This window comes from Olea europaea, unplaced genomic scaffold, assembly GCF_002742605.1.
Source record: "Olea europaea var. sylvestris unplaced genomic scaffold, O_europaea_v1 scaffold1506, whole genome shotgun sequence".
Taxonomy (NCBI): domain Eukaryota; kingdom Viridiplantae; phylum Streptophyta; class Magnoliopsida; order Lamiales; family Oleaceae; genus Olea; species Olea europaea.
The window spans coordinates 39,672-58,978 of NW_019232636.1; the positions used below are offsets into that span (position 1 = coordinate 39,672).

The window sequence follows — 19,307 nt, forward strand, 5'->3', positions numbered from 1 at the left end:
TGAATGGCTTTGCCTTGTACATTGAGATTACTCTGTACATGTGCAAGGCTATTCATTGGGTACTCTTTTTGGTCTGATATTTCAGTATTTATTCAGTTCTCAGATTTCAGATTATGGAATTCAGTTAATTCAGTTTTTAGAATAAAGTTTTCAGCTTCTAGTATTGAGCAACAACAATATTTCATAAATTTTCATGAATATCAGATTCTTTATATTTGTTATACCTTACAGATACTTATCTAGAATTTAGAACAAAAAATTTTATAATGTAATCATGTTTAGTTTTTAAAAGTATTACTAGATTCAGAAATTCTAAAGGATTTAATAAAGTTAAAATTTTTAGAAAATATGCATAAACGGAAAAAGTTTACTTATTTGCAAATCATCCACTCACTGAGCTACGAACTCATATTTTTTTCATGTTTTTCCTATCAGGAGACCGTTGATTTTTGAGATACTTGGAAAAGCCTGCTGAAGCGAAAAAGACCGTTTCATAGTATGTAATGAATAGTTGGGGGACTCATGTTTATTAAGTATTTTGTCTAATATTTGGGGTGCCATGCACTTTGTAGAAGGGTTTGTAATTGATGTAAAGCTGGCATGTAGACATGATGTTGTTGTAGAAGCACTCAGTCAAATTTTGTTATATTTTGTTTTAGTTGTGGTGGTATTAGTGGAAGTGGTGGTTTCTAAAACTTTTGGTTTGAATGTCTATTTGAGATTTTGGTTTTGTCCATTTTTAAGGGGAAACTCTGTCAAAATTTTCATAGAAATATAGCACAGTCAAATTAGGTCAAGTTTGCCTTGGTGGTGGGTCCGGCATTTAGCTGGCATCTACCATCGGCGCACAACACGTGTCGAGTCAATTAGGTTGAGTTGGGACGGGTCGTGTCAATTGGTATCAGAGCGTGGTCTTAAAGTTTATGAGTAACATTGCATGTATATGATGTTTTTATGTCCCTCATTATTGTAGGTAAGTCATGCATGGTAGAGGCAGAACTCGCAGGCACCAAAATCCAGTATCTCAAGCTCATAATACTCCTAAAGAAAGACATGTTGGAGGGGTCAGTGGGGCTGCTGAATCAGTGCACCAGTCTCAGGTGCAACCTGACCCCATCACCGATTGAATAGCTACAACTATTGCTTCCCTTCTACCAAATACTGATAGAGATAACTCTGTAGAGAGAGCGATGAAACTTGGAGCAAAATTTTTTATGGGTACATCTAATCCAGCCGATGCTGAACTTTGGATGAAGACTTTGGAAAGCACATTTGATGTGATAGAATGCTCAGAGGATAAAAAATTACGCATTGCTGTATTTTTATTGAAGGGGGGAGCTGCTGATTGGTGGATTTCGTTCCGAAGTCAGTATCCAGATCCAAGTATCATCACCTGGACCATTTTCAAGAAATCTTTCTTTGAGACATATTATCCACCATTTTATCGTGATGCAAAACAAAATGAATTTTTAAGATTGGTGCAGGGGTCTATGTCTGTTGCTAAATATCATGTAAAGTTTGTCGAACTGTCTAAGTATGCAAGTGCTTTGGTAGCTGAGGAGAGAGATAGGTGTAGACGGTTTGAGCAAGGCTTGAGATCAAAGTTCGGCCTATGGTTACTGCTCATGGGCATCAAAATTTTGGTTTATTGCTTGAGGCGGCATTGAGGGTTGAGATAGCTATTCATGAAGGAAGTAATCAAGGAGTACAGGTGACCTTTCGAAGTGGTAGTAGTCAATCAGGAGTTTTAGGAGAAAGGTTCAAGAAGAATAGAAAAGGATTTTGGCCAGGTGTCATTAAATCTGGCAGTTTTAAATCTAAGTCTGGGAGTTCTAGCTCTAGTCAGGGATCAAGACATAGTCAGAGTTTTGGACAACAGTCAGTGGGAAGCCATTCTAATGTACATGGTCCTTCATAGAGAATTCAAGGAGCGAGGCAGAGTGAGGCTTCTGATTATCGGAGCTTTCCACAGTGCCAGTCTTGTGGGAAGTTTCATCCAGGCGAGTGTCTTCGAGGGGTTGGAGTTTGTTATCAATGTGGTCAGATGGGACACATAAGGAAAGATTATCCAGCTAGATCTCAGCAGATTGGAGCATCTCAGATAGTATCTCCACAGCCAGGGATCCGTATGACTAGACAGAACAGGGATCAAAGAACTCCATCAGCAGGGTCGATGGGGGCCACACAATCTAATGCTGCTAGGGGTAGTGCTTCTAGACAAGGAGTCCAGGCAGGTCGATCCAGGACTCAGGGCAAGGTGTTTACTATGACACAGCAGGAGGCAGAGGAGTCACCAGATGTGGTAGTGGGTATGTTATCTATTTTTGGTAGAAATGCTTGTTCTTTAATTGATTTGGGTGCTACGTATTCCTTTATTTCTCACACACTTGCTAGCACACTTGCTAGCTATGCTAATCAAATGTCAGAGTCTTTAGATAATGAATTGGTAGTAATGACTCCAGTAGGGGACTCACTTTTAGCAGATCGTATATATAAAGATTGTGGGATTAGAGTGAACTATCATGAGTTGAAAGCAGATTTAATTCCTCTTGACATTCATGATTTTGATGTTATTTTGGGGATGGATTTTCTATCTAATCACCGTGCTTCAATTGATTGTTTTCGTAAGGAAGTGGTATTTAGAAGCCCAGGGGAGCTTGAAATTGTTCTCACTGGAGAGCGCAGAATTTTGCCATCTTGTGTAATATTTGTCCTGGATGCTCACAGAATGCTCAAAAAGGGTTGTGATGCATATTTGACCCATGTAATTGATACTCAGATTACAAAGCGGGCTATTGATGATATATCAGTTGTGTGAGATTTTCCCGATGTCTTTCCAAAAGACCTTCCGGGATTACCCCCAAATAGGGAGATAGAATTCTGTATTGATTTGATTCCCGAGACAACACCCATTTCACAGGCACCTTACAGAATGGCTCCAGCAGAGCTAAAGGAATTGAAAGTTCAGTTGCAGGATTTAGTTGATAAGGGTTTCATTAGACCCAGTGTATCTCCATAGGGAGCTCCAGTCTTATTTGTGAGAAGAAAGATAGCATAATGAGATTGTGTATTGACTACAGACAGTTGAATAAAGTGACAGTCCACAATAAGTATTTGTTGCCTCGCATTGATGATTTGTTTGACCAACTTAGAGGGGCCTCGATACTTTCAAAGATTGATTTACGTTCGGGTTATCATCAGCTCAGAATTAGAAATGTTGATGTACCAAAGACTGCTTTTCGATCTCGGTATGGTCATTATGAATTTTTGGTGATGCCATTTGGATTAACTAATGCCCCAGCTGCATTTATGGATTTGATGAATAGGGTGCTTCACCCATATTTAGATAAATTTGTGATTGTTTTTGTTGACGATATATTGGTTTATTCTCATAGCTGTGATGAGCATGCTGAACATTTGAAGATTATCTTGCAGACTTTGCGAGATAAGCAGTTGTACGCTAAATTTAGCAAATGTGAATTTTTGTTGGATAAAGTTGTGTTTCTGGGTCATGCCATTTCAGCAGAAGGCATTTATGTAGATCCTCATAAAATCGAGGCAATTATGAGATGGGAATGCCCTACTAATGTTACAGAAGTACGGAGTTTCCTTGGACTAGCAGGTTATTATCATCGATTTGTAGAGAATTTCTCCAAAATTGCTCTTCCTCTAACTAATTTGACTTGAAAAAACACCAAATTTGTGTGGAATGAGGAATGTGAGAAGAGTTTTCTAGAGTTGAAGAAAAGGTTGACTTCTGCTCCTATACTTACTCTTCCATCTCCGGGTGAAGAGTTTGTGATTTATAGTGATGCTTCACGCCAAGGATTGGGTTGTGTTCTAATGCAAAATGGAAAAGTTGTAGCTTATGCTTCAAGACAATTGAAGAAGCATGAGTTAAATTACCCAACTTATGATTTGGAGTTAGTTGCAATAGTGTTGGCATTGACGATTTGGAGGCATTATCTTTATGGTGAGAAATGTCAAATATTTACTAATGACAAAAGTTTGAAGTATATTTTTGATCAGAAAGAACTGATTCTAAGGCAGAGAAGATGGTTGGAGTTGATTAAGGATTATGATTGTAAGATTGATTACCATCCAGGGAAAACTAATGTGGTTGCAGATGCTCTGAGTACAAAGACTAGTTCTTCCTCTTCAGCTAGTGCAGTTTATGCTTCTTTGATTTGTGAATTCCAGAAATTGCATGCTCATTTGTCAGCTACTACTTCAAGTACTGTATTAGCTCATTTTCATGTGAGGCCTACTTTGATTGATAAGGTTCGAGAAGTTCAATCTCAAGACCAGACATTGAGAATATTGAAAGCAAAAGTTAGTATTGGGTTAAGAACGGATTATGTGATTAGAGATGATGGGGCGCTAGCTATGGGTAATAGATTATGTGTTCCAAATATTCCAGAATTGAAGAAAGAGATTTTGGAAGAAGCTCACAGTTCTGCTTATGCTATGCTTCCAAGCAGTATTAAAATGTATCATACATTGAAAGATCATTATTGGTGGCTTGGTATGAAGAGAGAGATAGCAGATTTTGTATCCAAATGTCTTATATGTCAGCAGGTAAAGCTATTTCATTAGAAAACAACAGGACTTTTACAGCCATTGCCTATTCCAGAGTGGAAATGGGAGTACATTACTATGGACTTTTTATTTGGTCTTCCTCGTACTCAAAATGGTCATGATGGAATTTGGGTGACTGTAGATCGTTTGACCAAAACTGCCAAGTTCTTGCCGATCAAAGCCACTTATACTTTAAATAAGTTGGCAAAGTAGTATGTGGATGAGATAGTAAGCTCATATGGTACTCCATTATCCATTGTGTCTGATAGAGACCCTCATTTTACATCTAAATTTTGGCCCAGTTTGCAGGAAGCCATGGGTACTAAACTATATTTCAGTACTGCTTTTTATCCTCAGACAGATGGCCAGTCAGAAAGGATCATACAGACTGTTGAGAATATGTTGAGGGCTTCTGTTTTAGAGCTCAAGGATAGTTGGCATACTCATTTGTCATTGATGGAGTTTGCTTACAATAACAGCTACCACTCTAGTATAGAAATGGCTCCTTTTGAAGCTTTATATGGTGAGAAGTGCAGGACGCCAGTTTGTTGGGATGAAGCTGGTAAGAGAAAGTTAGAAGGCCCGAAATTGGTTCAAATGACGTCCGAAAATGTGAATTTGATCAAGGAAAAGTTGAGAGCAGCACAGGATAGACAGAAAAGTTATGCGGATAAGCGTAGGAAAGACCTTGAATTTGCAGTAGGAGATAAAGTTTTTCTTAAATTATCTCTTTGGAAAGGGGTGTTGAGATTTGGCAAGCGAGGAAAGTTGAGTCCAAGATATATTGGACCCTATGAGAATATTGAGCGGATTGGTCCAGTTGCATATCGATTAGATCTGCCCGATGAATTATCCCGGATGCATGATGTTTTTCATATTCTCATGCTTCGCAAGTACATTGTTGATCCTTCTCATGTTCTGGAGTCTCAGCCAATTTAGTTGAAGGAGAATTTGACTTATATAGTAGAGCCAGTGAAAATCTTAGACAAGAAAGTGCAAACTCAACGAAACCAGACAGTTTCACTTGTTAAAGTACTTTGGCAGAATTAGACAGTAGAAGAGGCTACGTGGGAGAATGAGGATCAGATGCGTGCTCAATATCCTCACTTATTCATTACCCAGTCAGTTGCCAGTTGAATTTCAAGGACGAAATTCTTTTAAGGAGGTAAGATTGTTACAACCCACATTTTTATCTAGTCAAAGTTAATAGTGGAATTTTCAAAGTCAATGTCACATAGGGACTTAAATGAAATAAACGACTTTATTGGGACTTGACTTGATTAAAATATTTTATTGAAGTTTATTCCCCAATTGGCAATATGTGAGGGTTAAATTGGATACAATTTAAAATTGAGAATTTACTTATATTTTTTTGGAAGTTTAGGATTAAATGTGATATAAAAATGGAGTTGGGGGACTTTCCTTGCAATTTTTGAGTAAGTGGAATTTATATTCAACCTTTGACCCATTTTTCACTCAAAATCACACACACACACACATTGAAGAAATGGTAGAGAGCTGGAGACCAAATAGAAAGGGAGAAAAATTAGAGAAAAGGGAAAGAAAGGGAAGAAAAAGAAGGAGAAAAATGAAAATGGAAGAAGAAGAAGAAGAAGAAGAAGAAAGGAAAGAGGTAGTTCAAGGTCTATTTTCATTTTTCCTTTCTCTTTATTTTCTTCAAGAGGTAGATAAATTTTATGTTAAAATTCTAGGGTTTTATTTTAGTTTGAAATTTTCAGATTTGTTGAGATGAATACTACTTGGAGCTCAAGTTATTGATTCTTGAATTTCTATCTACATTAAGGTAAGGAGATGTCAATTTTTTTTTGGGAAACCCTAGAATCCGATTTTGGGATTTTGATTATTTAATTGTGGAAATGATTATATAAATGGAATATTTCACTTGGGAATTGATTTTATGGAACAAAATGTATATTAAATGGGCGGAATTATGGTTACTAGTTTCACTTGATTGGAGAGTAAAATTAGTTTTAAACTTGGGAAGAAGGTTATGTTGATAATTAGTTATTAGTCAAGGGATTATAAAGTGTGATTAGCTCCAATTAATAAAGAAAAATTTGAGAATTTATTCAAGTGTCAAGAGAATTTAAATTAAGTTCTATCATTAGATATTAAGGTTTATTGATTAGATAGAGGATAAATTGGTTATTAATATCGTATTTCAGGTGGTGACGAGGAAATTGGAAACGTTTATTAGGCAATCTAGCTTGTAGCTCCTAGCTTATGAGTGGATAAAACTTATTTTTCAGAAATAAGTCTTCTTTAAATTTTAAAGTTATTTATTTTATAAAGTTGACTTCATAGCATGATTTTCAGAATAAAATGGATTTTATTATCAATTGCTTTTGAAGTTAAATTCAGTTCAGTTAAATTATTTTAGTAGCATGATATATTCTTTTACATGTTTCAGTATAGTTAAACTTATTTATAAAAATCACCAGAAAGTACCCAGGTGATTTTACCCCAATTTGCACTGATGTGAATGTGTTTCCATAGTGTATGACTAGTTATAGTGATTTTACCCGCTCTGCGCTATCGTGAATGTGTTTCCATAGTGTATGACCAGATTATCAAAGGTCTTTGGGACCCACTCTTGTACACATATAGGCTTTGGGCTGTGTACTAGGGTGATTAGCCTTTGGGACAGTTCTGCGTACGTATGACCAGATTATCAGATTTGAATGGCTTTGCCTTGTACATCAAGATTACCCTGTACACGTGCAAGGCTATTCATTGGGTACTCTTTTTGGTATGATTTTTCAGTATTTATCCAGTTCTCAGATTTCAGATTATGGAATTCAGTTAATTCAGTTTTTAGAATAAAGTTTTCAGCTACTAGTATTGAGCAGCAGCAATATTTAATAAATTTTCATGAATATCAGATTCTTTATATTTGTTATACCTTACAGATACTTATCTAGAATTTAGAACAAAGAATTTTATAATGTAATCATGTTTAGTTTTTAAAAGTATTACTAGATTCAGAAATTCTCAAGGATTTAATAAAGTTGAAATTTTTAGAAAATATGCATAAATGGAAAAAGTTTATTTATTTGCAAATCATCCACTCACTGAGTTGCGAACTCATATTTTTGTCATGTTTTTCCTATCAGGAGACCGTTGAGTTTTGAGATACTTGTAAAACCCTGCTGAAGCGAAAGAGACCGTTTCATAGTATGTAATGAATAGTTGGGGGACTCATGTTTATTAAGTATTTTGTCTAATATTTGGGGTGTCATGCACTTTGTAGAAGGGTTTGTAATTGATGTAATGCTAGCGTGTAGACATGATGTTATTATAGAAGCACTCAGTCAAATTTTGTTTTAGTTGTGGTGGTATTAGTGGAAGTGGTGGTTTCTAAAACTTTTGGTTTGAATGTCTATTTGAGGTTTTGATGATTTTTCAGGTTGGTTTTGTCCATTTTTAAGGGAAAACTCTGTCAAAATTTTCATAGAAATATAGCACAATCAAATTAGGTCAAGTTTGCCTTGGTAGTGGGTCCGACATTTAGCTGGCATCTACCACTGGCGCACAACACATGTCGAGTCAATTAGGTTGAGTCGGGACAGGTCGTGTCATTAATAGTGTGTTTGCTGCTTGGCAAAGAAAGGCCAGCATATCATGGGCACCCCTGCAGAAATACTCTCGAGTGTAGAGTTCTATCCACAATGAGTAAGAAAGACTCCAACTGATGGGTGGGAAAGCACTTGATCTTGTGGGCACCAGCTCGTGAGCAAACCTCGATTCTTGGTTTCCTCGAGAAAATCTCGAGGCAATGTTGCCGACTCCCCCATCGCCATAGTTGGCCGAACAATCCACAAAAATGGTTGATTGCTATTTGCAAGGCCCCATGCAAACTCTTTTAAGTGTTGATCAGAAATCGTAGTGACACATCCATAGTTTACGTAGATTAAAAAATATTGTGCTTATTTATCCAGCCATTCTAGGCTGGCTGCATCTTCTTTCCATATGATTGGCTTAAAAGAGCTTCATTGGTTTTCTGGTAAGCCCCTGGTAAGCATTGCAAAGGGACCTACAGTGTAAATTTGGGGAGAACTGGGTGAAATTGCCTCTAAAACTTCATGGGCAAGATAATTGAAAGTGTTCATGATAATTGCAGAAGATTTTAAATTGTTTTGGGCTTCGTCTTGTAAGTAACTTAGCAGGACATCATCAGGGTTTGTTGTTCTAATAAGGCTCGGCATGTCCTTCAATCGCATGTTTTTCATACCTGGAATCCAGTTTTGCAGGCATGTCTAGCAAGCCATTTTCCATGAAATTTTCATCTGTCACAGAGTCATACACAATTATCAAGAGCCGATATCTGATACCATGTTAAGAATAGAACCAACATCCTTAGCTAAAACAAAAGGTTTTAATGTACCATTAAAAGGTATAATTCCTCTCTTTATGAGTTCATGATATTGCAGATATCCCATGAAGCCGCAAGCAGAGGTTCTCCAGAATTGAACAACAGGTATACCAAATTCTTCACCAGCTTTTATGGCAAAGCTCATGGCTCCATCTGAAATTATGCATGTGATATGTGGAACCTCATTGGAATGAACAAGCTTCGACAGTAGATTTTGTAAAAAGGTAAACAATTCTTTCGAATGGCTTCACCTAGCTAGGCAGGATTTTGCATTGCATCACGATCAGATGGTGGTAATCATTTTGATATAGTCTCGAACCTGAAATCCTTGAACCCCTTTTCCCAGTCTGTTCCCTTAGACCGGATTAAGCACCTGTGATTATACTTAGTATTGACGAAAGTGACGTAAAATCCTTTTGAGTGAAAAATTGTAGCTAGTTGCACTATAGGAATCAAGTGGCCCTTGAGCTGGAAATGGTACAAGAACTGCGTGAGGCTTTCCAGCAAAATTGGTGCCCATATTTGACAAAGAAACTGTAGGGTATTTTGGTAAGTGATGCCCAAATAACCCCTAGGCAATAATGAAAAATCCAGGCCCGTTTATCTTCATAGGCTATGAGCCCGTGATTGAAGAATATTAATAAATCCACACCACAATTGATGTAGTCCAATCCTATTGGGTATTTAGAGAAAATCAGCCTATTAGGCTCGGTGCTCAATGTCTGATTTTGGAGATAATTTGAAAAAAGGATTCCCATCCCTTTTCTCACAGAAAGATAGATGTGGTTGCACTATCCTTATCTTTGGTAACAAATTTCAGTTTTCTTGAACTCTATCTTGCCAAAAATCTGGAAAATATGTTTGTCCCTTTGCCTATAAATTAGAGTCTCTTGGCCTCACTTTACACACACTAAAAAAGAATGGTTCCTGCCTTTGTGACCAAAACTGTCCCCTGCCTTTTTGACCAGAAACTGGCCTCCTGCATTGTGCATTCTGGCTTCCAGTTCTTGCCTTTGTGTGTGCCTCTGTCTCTCTGTGACTATAAGCCTCCAATTTGGTGATACCTTTGTGGTGTTGGACTGATTTTTTTAGCCGAATTAAAACGAAAATTTATTGTTCTTTAATTCTTCTTTTTCAGTTTTGATTTTCCTTCTATTTTTCTTGAAAATTTCATAATTAACACAATTGATTTGTTCAATTGTAGGCGGAATTAGCATCAACAATTGGTATCAGAGCGTTGGGTAGGCAAAATCTATGATTTTGGGTGAAAAATTCGATCAAAAGGAGTCCAAAACATGCAGAAACAAAGCTGTCCAACTATTCACCTGTTTTTCAATGAAACTACTTACTTTTTGGACAAACCAAGACCACCAACGTGTTCAGCATACCGAGGTACACTTGGGTGGTCGATGCGTGGGACTCCGACGACGGCGCGTATGGGCAAGTGTGAAGTATTCCGACGATTGTTTCTTTGGACTGAATATTTATTTTGACATTTCTAACATTCGTGTGTTGTTAGTTTTTCGTTTTAGCTACTGCAACAAAATTTGGAAAATTTTACCCTTGGTGGGTCGACAGTCGCAGTGGCTATATATATTTACCCAATTACTTTAGGCCAAAATCGATGCCCTAAAGCCATAAACTCGCATTTGTAGTTTATAGACTTAGATAGGTTTGCTCTTGTAAATTGGCTTAAACTTTTACATTATTGTACTAGCATATCATCGTGTGGTGTAATCATTAGGATTGGGGATTATCATTGTTTAGCAATCATTGCTTGTTGGTAGAACCTAGGATTACTTGCCATTCTTTGTCGTCTTTAGATTTATTTGTTGAATGTTGTTGTGTTAATTAATCTCATATTATTTTAGACTTATGCCCAGGCTCCTATTCTAGTTTCTTCCTTGATCTGAGAACGTGATTCTCATGAAATCCTGGGGTTCTAGAATAGCGTATTATTGTGAAATCAAAAGAATCTTATTACTTTGTGTAATCTGTGTGACCTGTGACTTTTACATATATGAATTTGTGTTCTATACATTTATGGGTAAAATCTTGACACATTACTTTGAGTTGGGTATATTTAATGGTAAAGGAGATTTTTCTATTTGGAAACAAAAAATGAAAGGTATTCTTGTTCAACAAAAAGTTTCTAAAGCTATTGATGACTCTTTTCCTACAAACTTGACTGCTGGAGAAAAAGAGAATTTGGATGAATTGGCATATACTTCTATCATTTTACATTTATATGATGTGGCATTAAGAAAGACCGGTAAACTAAAATCAACTCAAGAACTTTGGGAAAAATCGGAGGGGCTTTATGTGTATAAATCCACTCCAAACAAACTTTTTCTACTTGAAAGCTTTTTTAGCTTCAAATCAATTTTTCAAAAGATTTGGATGGCAATTTGGATGTCTTCAATAAACTTGTGCAAGCTATCACTGACTGTGGTGAGAAAGTATCTGAAGAATATAAGGCAATCATTTTGTTAAATGTTATCCCTGACATTTATAGAGAAGTTAAAAATGCTATTAAATACGGGAGAGATACTTTAACACCTGAAATTGTCATAAACTCGTTAAGAAGTAAAGATATGGAAATGCAAGCCAAGAGAGTCGAGAGAAAAAATGGCGAGATTCATATGATGAGAGGTAGGTCTCAGTCTAGGACTCATGATAATCAAAGTGGATACACATCTGGTAGTAAAAAGAAAAGTAGAAGTCCATCTAGGTCAAAAAGCAAATTTAAAGGTAGAAAATGCTATGGGTGCAGTAAAAATGGAAATTTCATTAAAGATTATTATGTTGAGAAAAACAAACAAAAAGAAAAGGTTCAGGATGAGGCAAATGTTATTACTTACTGTGAAGTTTATGTGTTATTAAACTCTTAACCTACTGAAGTAAGTTTGACTGTGAAATCACATTTACATGAATATATACTTGATTCTGGTGTATCATTTCATGTCTCATCACATAAAATTGGTCATGATATTTTGTGCAATAATCATGCAAATAAAATTGTTGGAATTGGTGATATTACGTTAAAATTTGACACTAGTTACGTGCTTAAATTACATGGAGTCAGATATATTCCTGAAATGGCTAGGAATCTTATTTCAGTAAGAGTATAAGAAATCGATGATTTTTCTGGTAAAATTGAAAACAACGTGCTAAAAATGATTAAGGGTGTTCTTGTCATATTTAAAGGTATTAAAAGAAATGGTATTTATGTGACTACTGCTGAAATTATTAAACATTCATCTTCCTCTATAAATTTGACCAACACAGATACACACACAAGTGACACAATAGATGAGCTCATATAAGTATTAAAGGACTTAAACTGCTAAATGATAAAGGTGTATTTGGAAAAGACTATATATCTAATATGCATTTTAGTGATCATTATGTCCTTGGTAAATATCATAAGTCATCTTTTTAATCTGGCACGCACAAAATTACTAAATATTTGGAATATATTCATAAATTCATACTGATTTATGAGGGCCCGCTACTAATCCTACAATGGGTGACAATATATTTTTTGTCCATAATTGATGATTATTCTCGTAGGGTGTGGGTTTATCTATTAAAGGATAAAACTAAAACCTTTAAAAATTTCAAGATATGGAAATTGCAAGTTGAAACTCAAACTTCAAAAAAATAAAATATCTAAAAACTGATAATGATCTGGATTTTGTAATAAAAATTTTGATGATATGTGTGAAAAATGTGAAATTACTAGACATAAAACTATTCCTTATACACCTCAACAGAACGGGGTGGCTGAACGTATGAATCGTACTTTACTTGACAAAGTTAGATGTATGATGTTGAGTTCTAATATTCCTAAATCTTTTTGGGGTGAAGCTATTATGAATGCGTGTTATCTTATTAATTTGACACCTTCTACTGCATTAAATGGTGATACTCCACATGAAAATGGTATGGTAAATGTGCTAACTATACTGTGTCAGAAACTTTTGGATGTGCTGTTTTCTCTCATCAAAATGAGGGAAAATTAAAACTTAGAGCTAGGAAATGTGTTTTCTTAGGATATTTTGAAGGAGTTAAAGGGTATTGGCTTTGGGATAGAAATCAAACTGGAGTTAAGATCATCATAAGTCGTGATGTTACAAATGTCATGTCTAAAATCATAAAGTGACACATTGAGAAAAAAAATCAAGAAAACACAAGTGACGAATCTCACGTGGATTTAAGGCCTTTGAGTGTTCAAACCCCACCACTCCAATTGAGGTGGAGCATCAAAATCTTGAATTAGAAGATAATCAGAGTGAAAATACTGAGAGAGATAAGGTTATAGAGGAATGTCAAGGAAAGCAAAACCTTTTGTTTGATTACCAGTTAGCTAGAGATAGAGTTAGAAGAACATATAGAGTGCCTCAAAAGTTAGAGTCTGATTTTGAACTTGCTTATGTTAGTTATAACGAACCAAACACGTATGAAGAAGCCTTGAGGAGTGAACAATTTGAGAATTAGGTGAAAGCGATGAAAAAAGAGATAAATACCCTCAGTAAGAATCAAACATGGGAATTAGTCCCAAGACCTAAAGACAAGTCTATTGTTAGGTGTAAATGAATTTTGGGAATTAAGAAGGGAATTAACAAAGGAGAGGCTTTAAGGTTTAAGGCTAGATTTGTGGCCAAAGGTTACACGCAAAAGGAAAGGATAGATTAAAGTGAAATCTTTTCTCCAATTGTTAAGTATACCACAATCAGGATTATGATTGCATTAGTTGTGCATTTTAATTGGGAACTTGAACAACTCTATGTTAAAACTACTTTTCTGCATGAAGAACTTGATGAAAAGATTTTTATGGATAAACCTAAGGGTTTTGAAAATAAACAAAAACCTGATCATGTGTGCTTTCTTAAACGCTCTTTGTATGGTCTAAAACAATCTCCTAAATAATGGTACAAACGTTTTGATTCATTTATTCAAACAGTTAGTTTTAAAATGAGTGAATTTGATCATTGTTTATACTATCAAAGTAATGCAAATAATAATAACAGTATATTTTTGTTGCTATACGTGGACAATATGCTTTTGATTGATCCAACTTGAAATTGTTACATGATATAAAAACTACTTTGAGTAATGAATTTGATATGAAAGGCCTAGGTAATGCTAAAAGAATCTTAGGTATGGAAATTCAAAGAGGTAGATCTAATTCATTTTAATTTTTGCATCAGACTCCATATATCATGAAAATTTTGAAAAAATTTGGCATAAATGAATGCAAGCCTATTACATTGCCTTTAGCTAATCATTTTGTATTATCTAAAGAACAATCACTTGCTAATGAAGAGGAAAATGAATATATGAAAAGGATTCCACATAAAAATGTCATTTGTTCTGTGATGTATCTAATGGTGTGTACTAGACCTGAGTTAGCCTTTGCTGTTAGTACACTTAGCAAGTATATGTCCAACCTTGGTCCCAAACATTGGGAAGCTTTAAAATGGTTGTTTAGATATTTAAAAGGAACATGCAATACTGGATTGTTATATAAGTCTAGTGCTGAATGAGTAAAATTGAAAGGTCTTGCTGATGCTAATTATGCTAGTGATAGAGACAGTAGGAAATCTACATCTTCCTACATGTTTACTTTGTGCAATTGATGTGTTAGCTGAAAATCACAACTTCAACATGTTGTTGCATTATCTACTACTGAATTAGAATATATTGCTACTACTGAAGCATTTAAAGAATCTTTGTGGTTTAAAGGTGTATTAAATAAACTTGGTGTTTTTAATGACAATGTAACAATATATTCTGATAGTCCATCTGCTATTCACCTATGCAAAAATCCTGTCTTTCATGAACATACTAAAACATATAGATGTTAGACTGCATTTTATTAAAGATATGGTTTCTCAAGAACTGGTAAAACTTGAGAGAGTACTTTCAGAATATAATCCTGCAGACATGGAAACTAAAGTGCTCCCATTGGTAAAGTTTAGAAGCTGTCTTGATCTTTTAAATATCAATACAAACTTGTAAGTCTCTTTCCTTAAACTATTTGTTATCATATCTGACTTGCAGGTTGATTTGGTATCAAGGTGGAGGTTGTTGGGTATTTTGGTAAGTGATGCTCAAATAACCCCTAGACAATGATGAAAAATCGAGGCCCGTTTATCGTCATAGGCTAGGAGCCCGTGATTGAAGAATATTAATAAATCCACACCACAATTGATGTAGCCCAATCCTGTCAAGTATTTAGAGAAAATCAGCCCATTAGGCTAGGTGCTCAATACCCGATTTTGGAGATAATTTGAAAAAGGGATTCCTATCCCTTTTCTAACAGGAAGATAGATATGGTTGCACTATCCTTTTCTTTGGTAACAAGTTTTAGTTTTCTAGAAATCTATCATACCAAAAATCTGGGAAATTTATTTGCCCCTTTGCCTCACTTTACACACAACAAAAAAGAACGGTTCCAACCTTTGTGACCAAAACCGTCCCCTACCTTTGTGACCAGAAACTGGCCTCCTGCTTTGTACATTCTGCTTCCAGTTCCTTTGTCTCCGCGACTGCAAGTCTCCAATTTGGTGATACCTTTGTGGTGTTGAATTGATTTTTTGAGCTGAATTAAAAGGGGAATTCATTGTTCTTTAATTCTTCTTTTTCAATTTTGACTTCCTTTCTATTTTTCTTGAAAATTCCATAATTGACACAATTGATTTATTCAATTGCAAGAGGAATTAGCATCAACAGAAACAAAATAATAATGGTTCAATGATATAGGCTCTGAATATTTATATTTATATGCCTGCGAAAGACGTATTAAAGACAAATTTTGAATGAACAAATTTGTCCTGTCTCGAGTGACAAGTCTTAACGCGAGCTTTCTACTCTTTGATAAATCCACTTGAAGAAATTTTGAATGAATAAATTTGTCTTGTCTTGAGTGAAAAGTCTTCACATGTATTGCACTGACACATTGCTAGATGTCAATCTGGGACGGCGAGTGTGAATTGGTGATAAATTAAAATGGTGTTTTAATTTATCAATTTTGATTAGATCAAAATAATATTTCACATCGTTAGGTATCGTGATCGGGAACCTAATGGGTCGCACATAAAAGGAGAATTGGAAGATTGTGATTTGTCAATTAATTAATTTAACAAGCATTGGATAAATTAATTAATTGGGTTGCTTATTTATATGCCCGAATTAATTAATTGGATTAATTAATTCATGGACCAAATTTAATTAAATGAGTTAATTAAATATTGGATCGGGTCAGGTCAAGTCCGTTTGGCTTATATAAATATGACTAGGATTTTCAAATCTGTAGAGAATTTATTATTCTTACTAGTACGAGAAGAAAACCCTAATCATGTAATATTGTTCTCTGCGTGGATAACCGTTGGAGGCTGGACAATTGGACAGCTATGAGTGACAGATCGAAGTTGCTGGAACGAAAAGAATGGAGAAAAGTTTGCAAAATTTTTAAAGGTACGATTTTCTATTACAATTTCTATCTAAACACAAAGATGAATCCTAGTGGGATTCGAAAATTATTTTATTTCCGCTGTGCACTTTTAAATAGATTCCCAATGGTGGTATCAAAGTCTACTTTGTGGTTGTTAAAAATTGTTTAATATTTTTGTGCAATCAAAAGTTGATTGTTATCACTTTTTCATGTTTCTAGCAATTGAAGAAAATTTGGTTTTCTTAATTTTATGAATCTGATTTTAAAATTACAAAAAAAAAAGAAAAAAAAGAAGGGTTTGATCTGTCAGCGGTACGGACAGCAGCGAAGATGCAGCTGCTTGAGGTGGCATCGCGTCTTGGCAGCACCGTGCCCCAGCAGTGCACAGCTGGGAGCCGCCACTGTTAGACAGCGACGACTCCCAACCACAAGAATTAAGGGACGAATGAAATTGAAAAAAAAAAGGGTGTTTTTTTTTTGTCTAACTGGGAGAGAAAGATTGGAGGCAAGGACTTCCACTGCAATTATTGTAATTGTGAGCCTCCGCCTATAATTATAGAATAATGGGGTGATTGTGCAATTTTAAATGAAGGGCCTGTTGTACAATTTTGTAATTTTAGGGTGGTACCCGCAATTAAAGAAAAGGGGGGTCAATGTGCAATTTCAAATAGGGACCCTTTGTGAAATTTTAGAAATATTGAGGGCTATGTTACTATTTTCAATTTGGGTCAAATTGAAATTTTCAAAAGAATGTTTTGAATTTGAATTTTATAATGGTTTTAAATTTGATGTTTTAAATGGGTTCAATCCATAATTTTAATTTTGACCCAAATTAAAAATTTTATTTAAAAATTGATGACTTTTTATACTTTCGTTAAAATATGATTTTAACTTAAATATTAAATTTTGACCCTAATTTGAATTTTATTTCATTTACGAGTTTTATCATAAATTAAAATATTAATTTAATTTAAATTAGAGTTGAACTATAATTTAATTCTCAATTAGAATTTGATTTTAATTAATTATTCACCCTAATATGTTTTTGAAATTAGAATTGGATTCTAATTTGCAATTTAATTAAAATTTTGTTATTTAATTAAATTGTTTCACCCCAAAATCTTTCTTGGAATTAGAGTTGGACTCTAATTTAGCATCTAGTTAAAATGTGATTTTGATTAAATAAATTCGCCTTTAAATCTTAGAGTTAGAGTTGGACTCTAATTTTGTTATTTAATTAAAATTTGACTTTGATCAGATTCGAGCACCTTAAGATTTGAAATTAGAGTTGGACTCTAATTTGATATTTAATTAAAATTTAATTTTAATTAAATAATCACACCCTATAATTATGGCATTAGAGTTGGACTCTAATTCAATATTTGATTAAAATTTGATTTTAATTAAATATGCCCGCTAATTAAATTAATTGATTAATGCGATTAATTAATTATTTAATTGTTCCGACCCATTTGTCTAAAAGAGTTTAGGCGACTTAATTGCTAGAAACTTGAAACATGTTTGCGAATAATATTAGAATTATATAGGCATACATTTATGTGATGAATGTATTATTAGTGGACGATTATGGATTCAATCATGTGTATGTATTGAATGGTTAATTTTATTCTTGTTGTTTTATGGGCCTGCGAGCTCTTAATTATTTTGGACCTGCGAGTCCATTATTATTATTATTATTGTGAACCTACAAGTCGGTTATTATTATTGTTACTTTTGGCCTGCGAGTCCAATTTCATTTAGGTCTACGTGTCAACTAGTATAGGATACATGTTGTATTTGGATTTATTGAAGAAACAAAAAGAGGAGGAGACCACGGAGATGGAACATTGTATGAGTCAATGCAATATCCCCTAATAATTGATCAACTAGTTGTACTTATGACTCGGGAAGACTAGATAATAAAAGTCCATAATCGTCCACACTATTATATTATATTATATTATATTTTATATATATATATATATTGATTTGCATGGTAGACATATAATAAAATATATATGATTGTTGTGATGAGACTTTGAATGCAAAACCCCTCAATAAAATATTAAGTCACATTTATAATTGTCTTCCATCATTATAGTGAAAAATCAGAGTCTCAAATCGTCTCAACTTGTTGAGTACACTCAAGGCTGATTTATTAGGGATATGTTTGACACTATAAAATATTTGATATTTCTGAATGACGGGTTTGACTTAATTAAAATTTATCTTTTATTGAGTACACTCAAGGAGCTAACACATAAGATGTGTGAAGTCAAAGAGTTGTCGGCTTAATGATCTGGGAGTTGTATGGAGATATAATTGATAATAGTATCTAGCCAAATATTTTATTAAAGTTTGTTGAGTACACTCAAGGTCTTAATATAACAAATGGGATCCCAGCCCACTGGGAATCAAGTATGGACTCCATAAATTTATCTGAGAAAGTCATAAATTTTAGTTAAACAGTGGGAGCATAATTAATTTAATAAAAGTTCATGTTAAATTAATTGATGCATTTTATATATTATTCTTTTCTTTTCGTCATTTACATTTATATTGAATCTTGAGTAACCATGTGTATTTGGGTGGCATACTAGATGCCAACAATCAAATCAAATTAAATTTTCTTGATTGGCACTGCAATCTGAGAATTGTTCTCAGGCATGAAAAATTGGTTACGTCCTTGAGTAGCCATTTCTAGAAACGCTTGGTAGTGACTCAATTAAGGAAGATGTGTTGCTACAATAATTCGGTGATGACAATAGTACTACAACATGTGTGATGTTTACATTACGTTACTTGAGTTACGAAAGTAACATGAGAGTATAGATGCTAACGCAAGATTTTTCATTTCAAAGAGTTGTATGATAATAA

General features: G+C 34.6%; 1 protein-coding gene, 1 long non-coding RNA gene and 1 pseudogene across 3 annotated transcripts; 2 read left to right on the forward strand and 1 right to left on the reverse strand.

Annotated features, from left to right (window-relative positions):
* The first annotated feature begins 559 nt into the window (after positions 1-559).
* On the forward strand, positions 560-3,019 carry LOC111376436. The gene is made up of 6 exons (XM_022999399.1): positions 560-701; positions 974-1,064; positions 1,169-1,492; positions 1,591-1,711; positions 1,919-2,812; positions 2,921-3,019. The coding sequence occupies exons 1-6, from the start codon at positions 560-562 to the stop codon at positions 3,017-3,019; spliced, it is 1,671 nt and encodes a 556-aa protein (XP_022855167.1).
* Positions 3,020-6,181: 3,162 nt separating this feature from the next.
* LOC111376438 lies at positions 6,182-6,804 on the forward strand. Of its 2 annotated transcripts, none has more exons than XR_002699481.1 (3): positions 6,182-6,221; positions 6,318-6,382; positions 6,765-6,804. It is a non-coding gene; the product is annotated as an uncharacterized LOC111376438 (long non-coding RNA). The 2 variants fall into 2 exon arrangements; XR_002699482.1 differs by having other exon boundaries at positions 6,186-6,211.
* Positions 6,805-8,177: 1,373 nt separating this feature from the next.
* On the reverse strand, positions 8,178-9,491 carry LOC111376437 (annotated as a pseudogene).
* Between the last annotated feature and the right edge of the window lie 9,816 nt (positions 9,492-19,307).

Coding starts and splice junctions, on each gene's coding strand:
- LOC111376436 (XM_022999399.1), top strand. CDS start 560: ATGCACTTTGTAGAAGGGTTTGTAATTGATGTAAAGCTGGCATGTAGA. Junction 702..973: donor GGTGGTTTCTAAAACTTTTG/GTTTGAATGTCT, acceptor TCATTATTGTAG/GTAAGTCATGCATGGTAGAG. Junction 2,813..2,920: donor CTATTGATGATATATCAGTT/GTGTGAGATTTT, acceptor CCCATTTCACAG/GCACCTTACAGAATGGCTCC.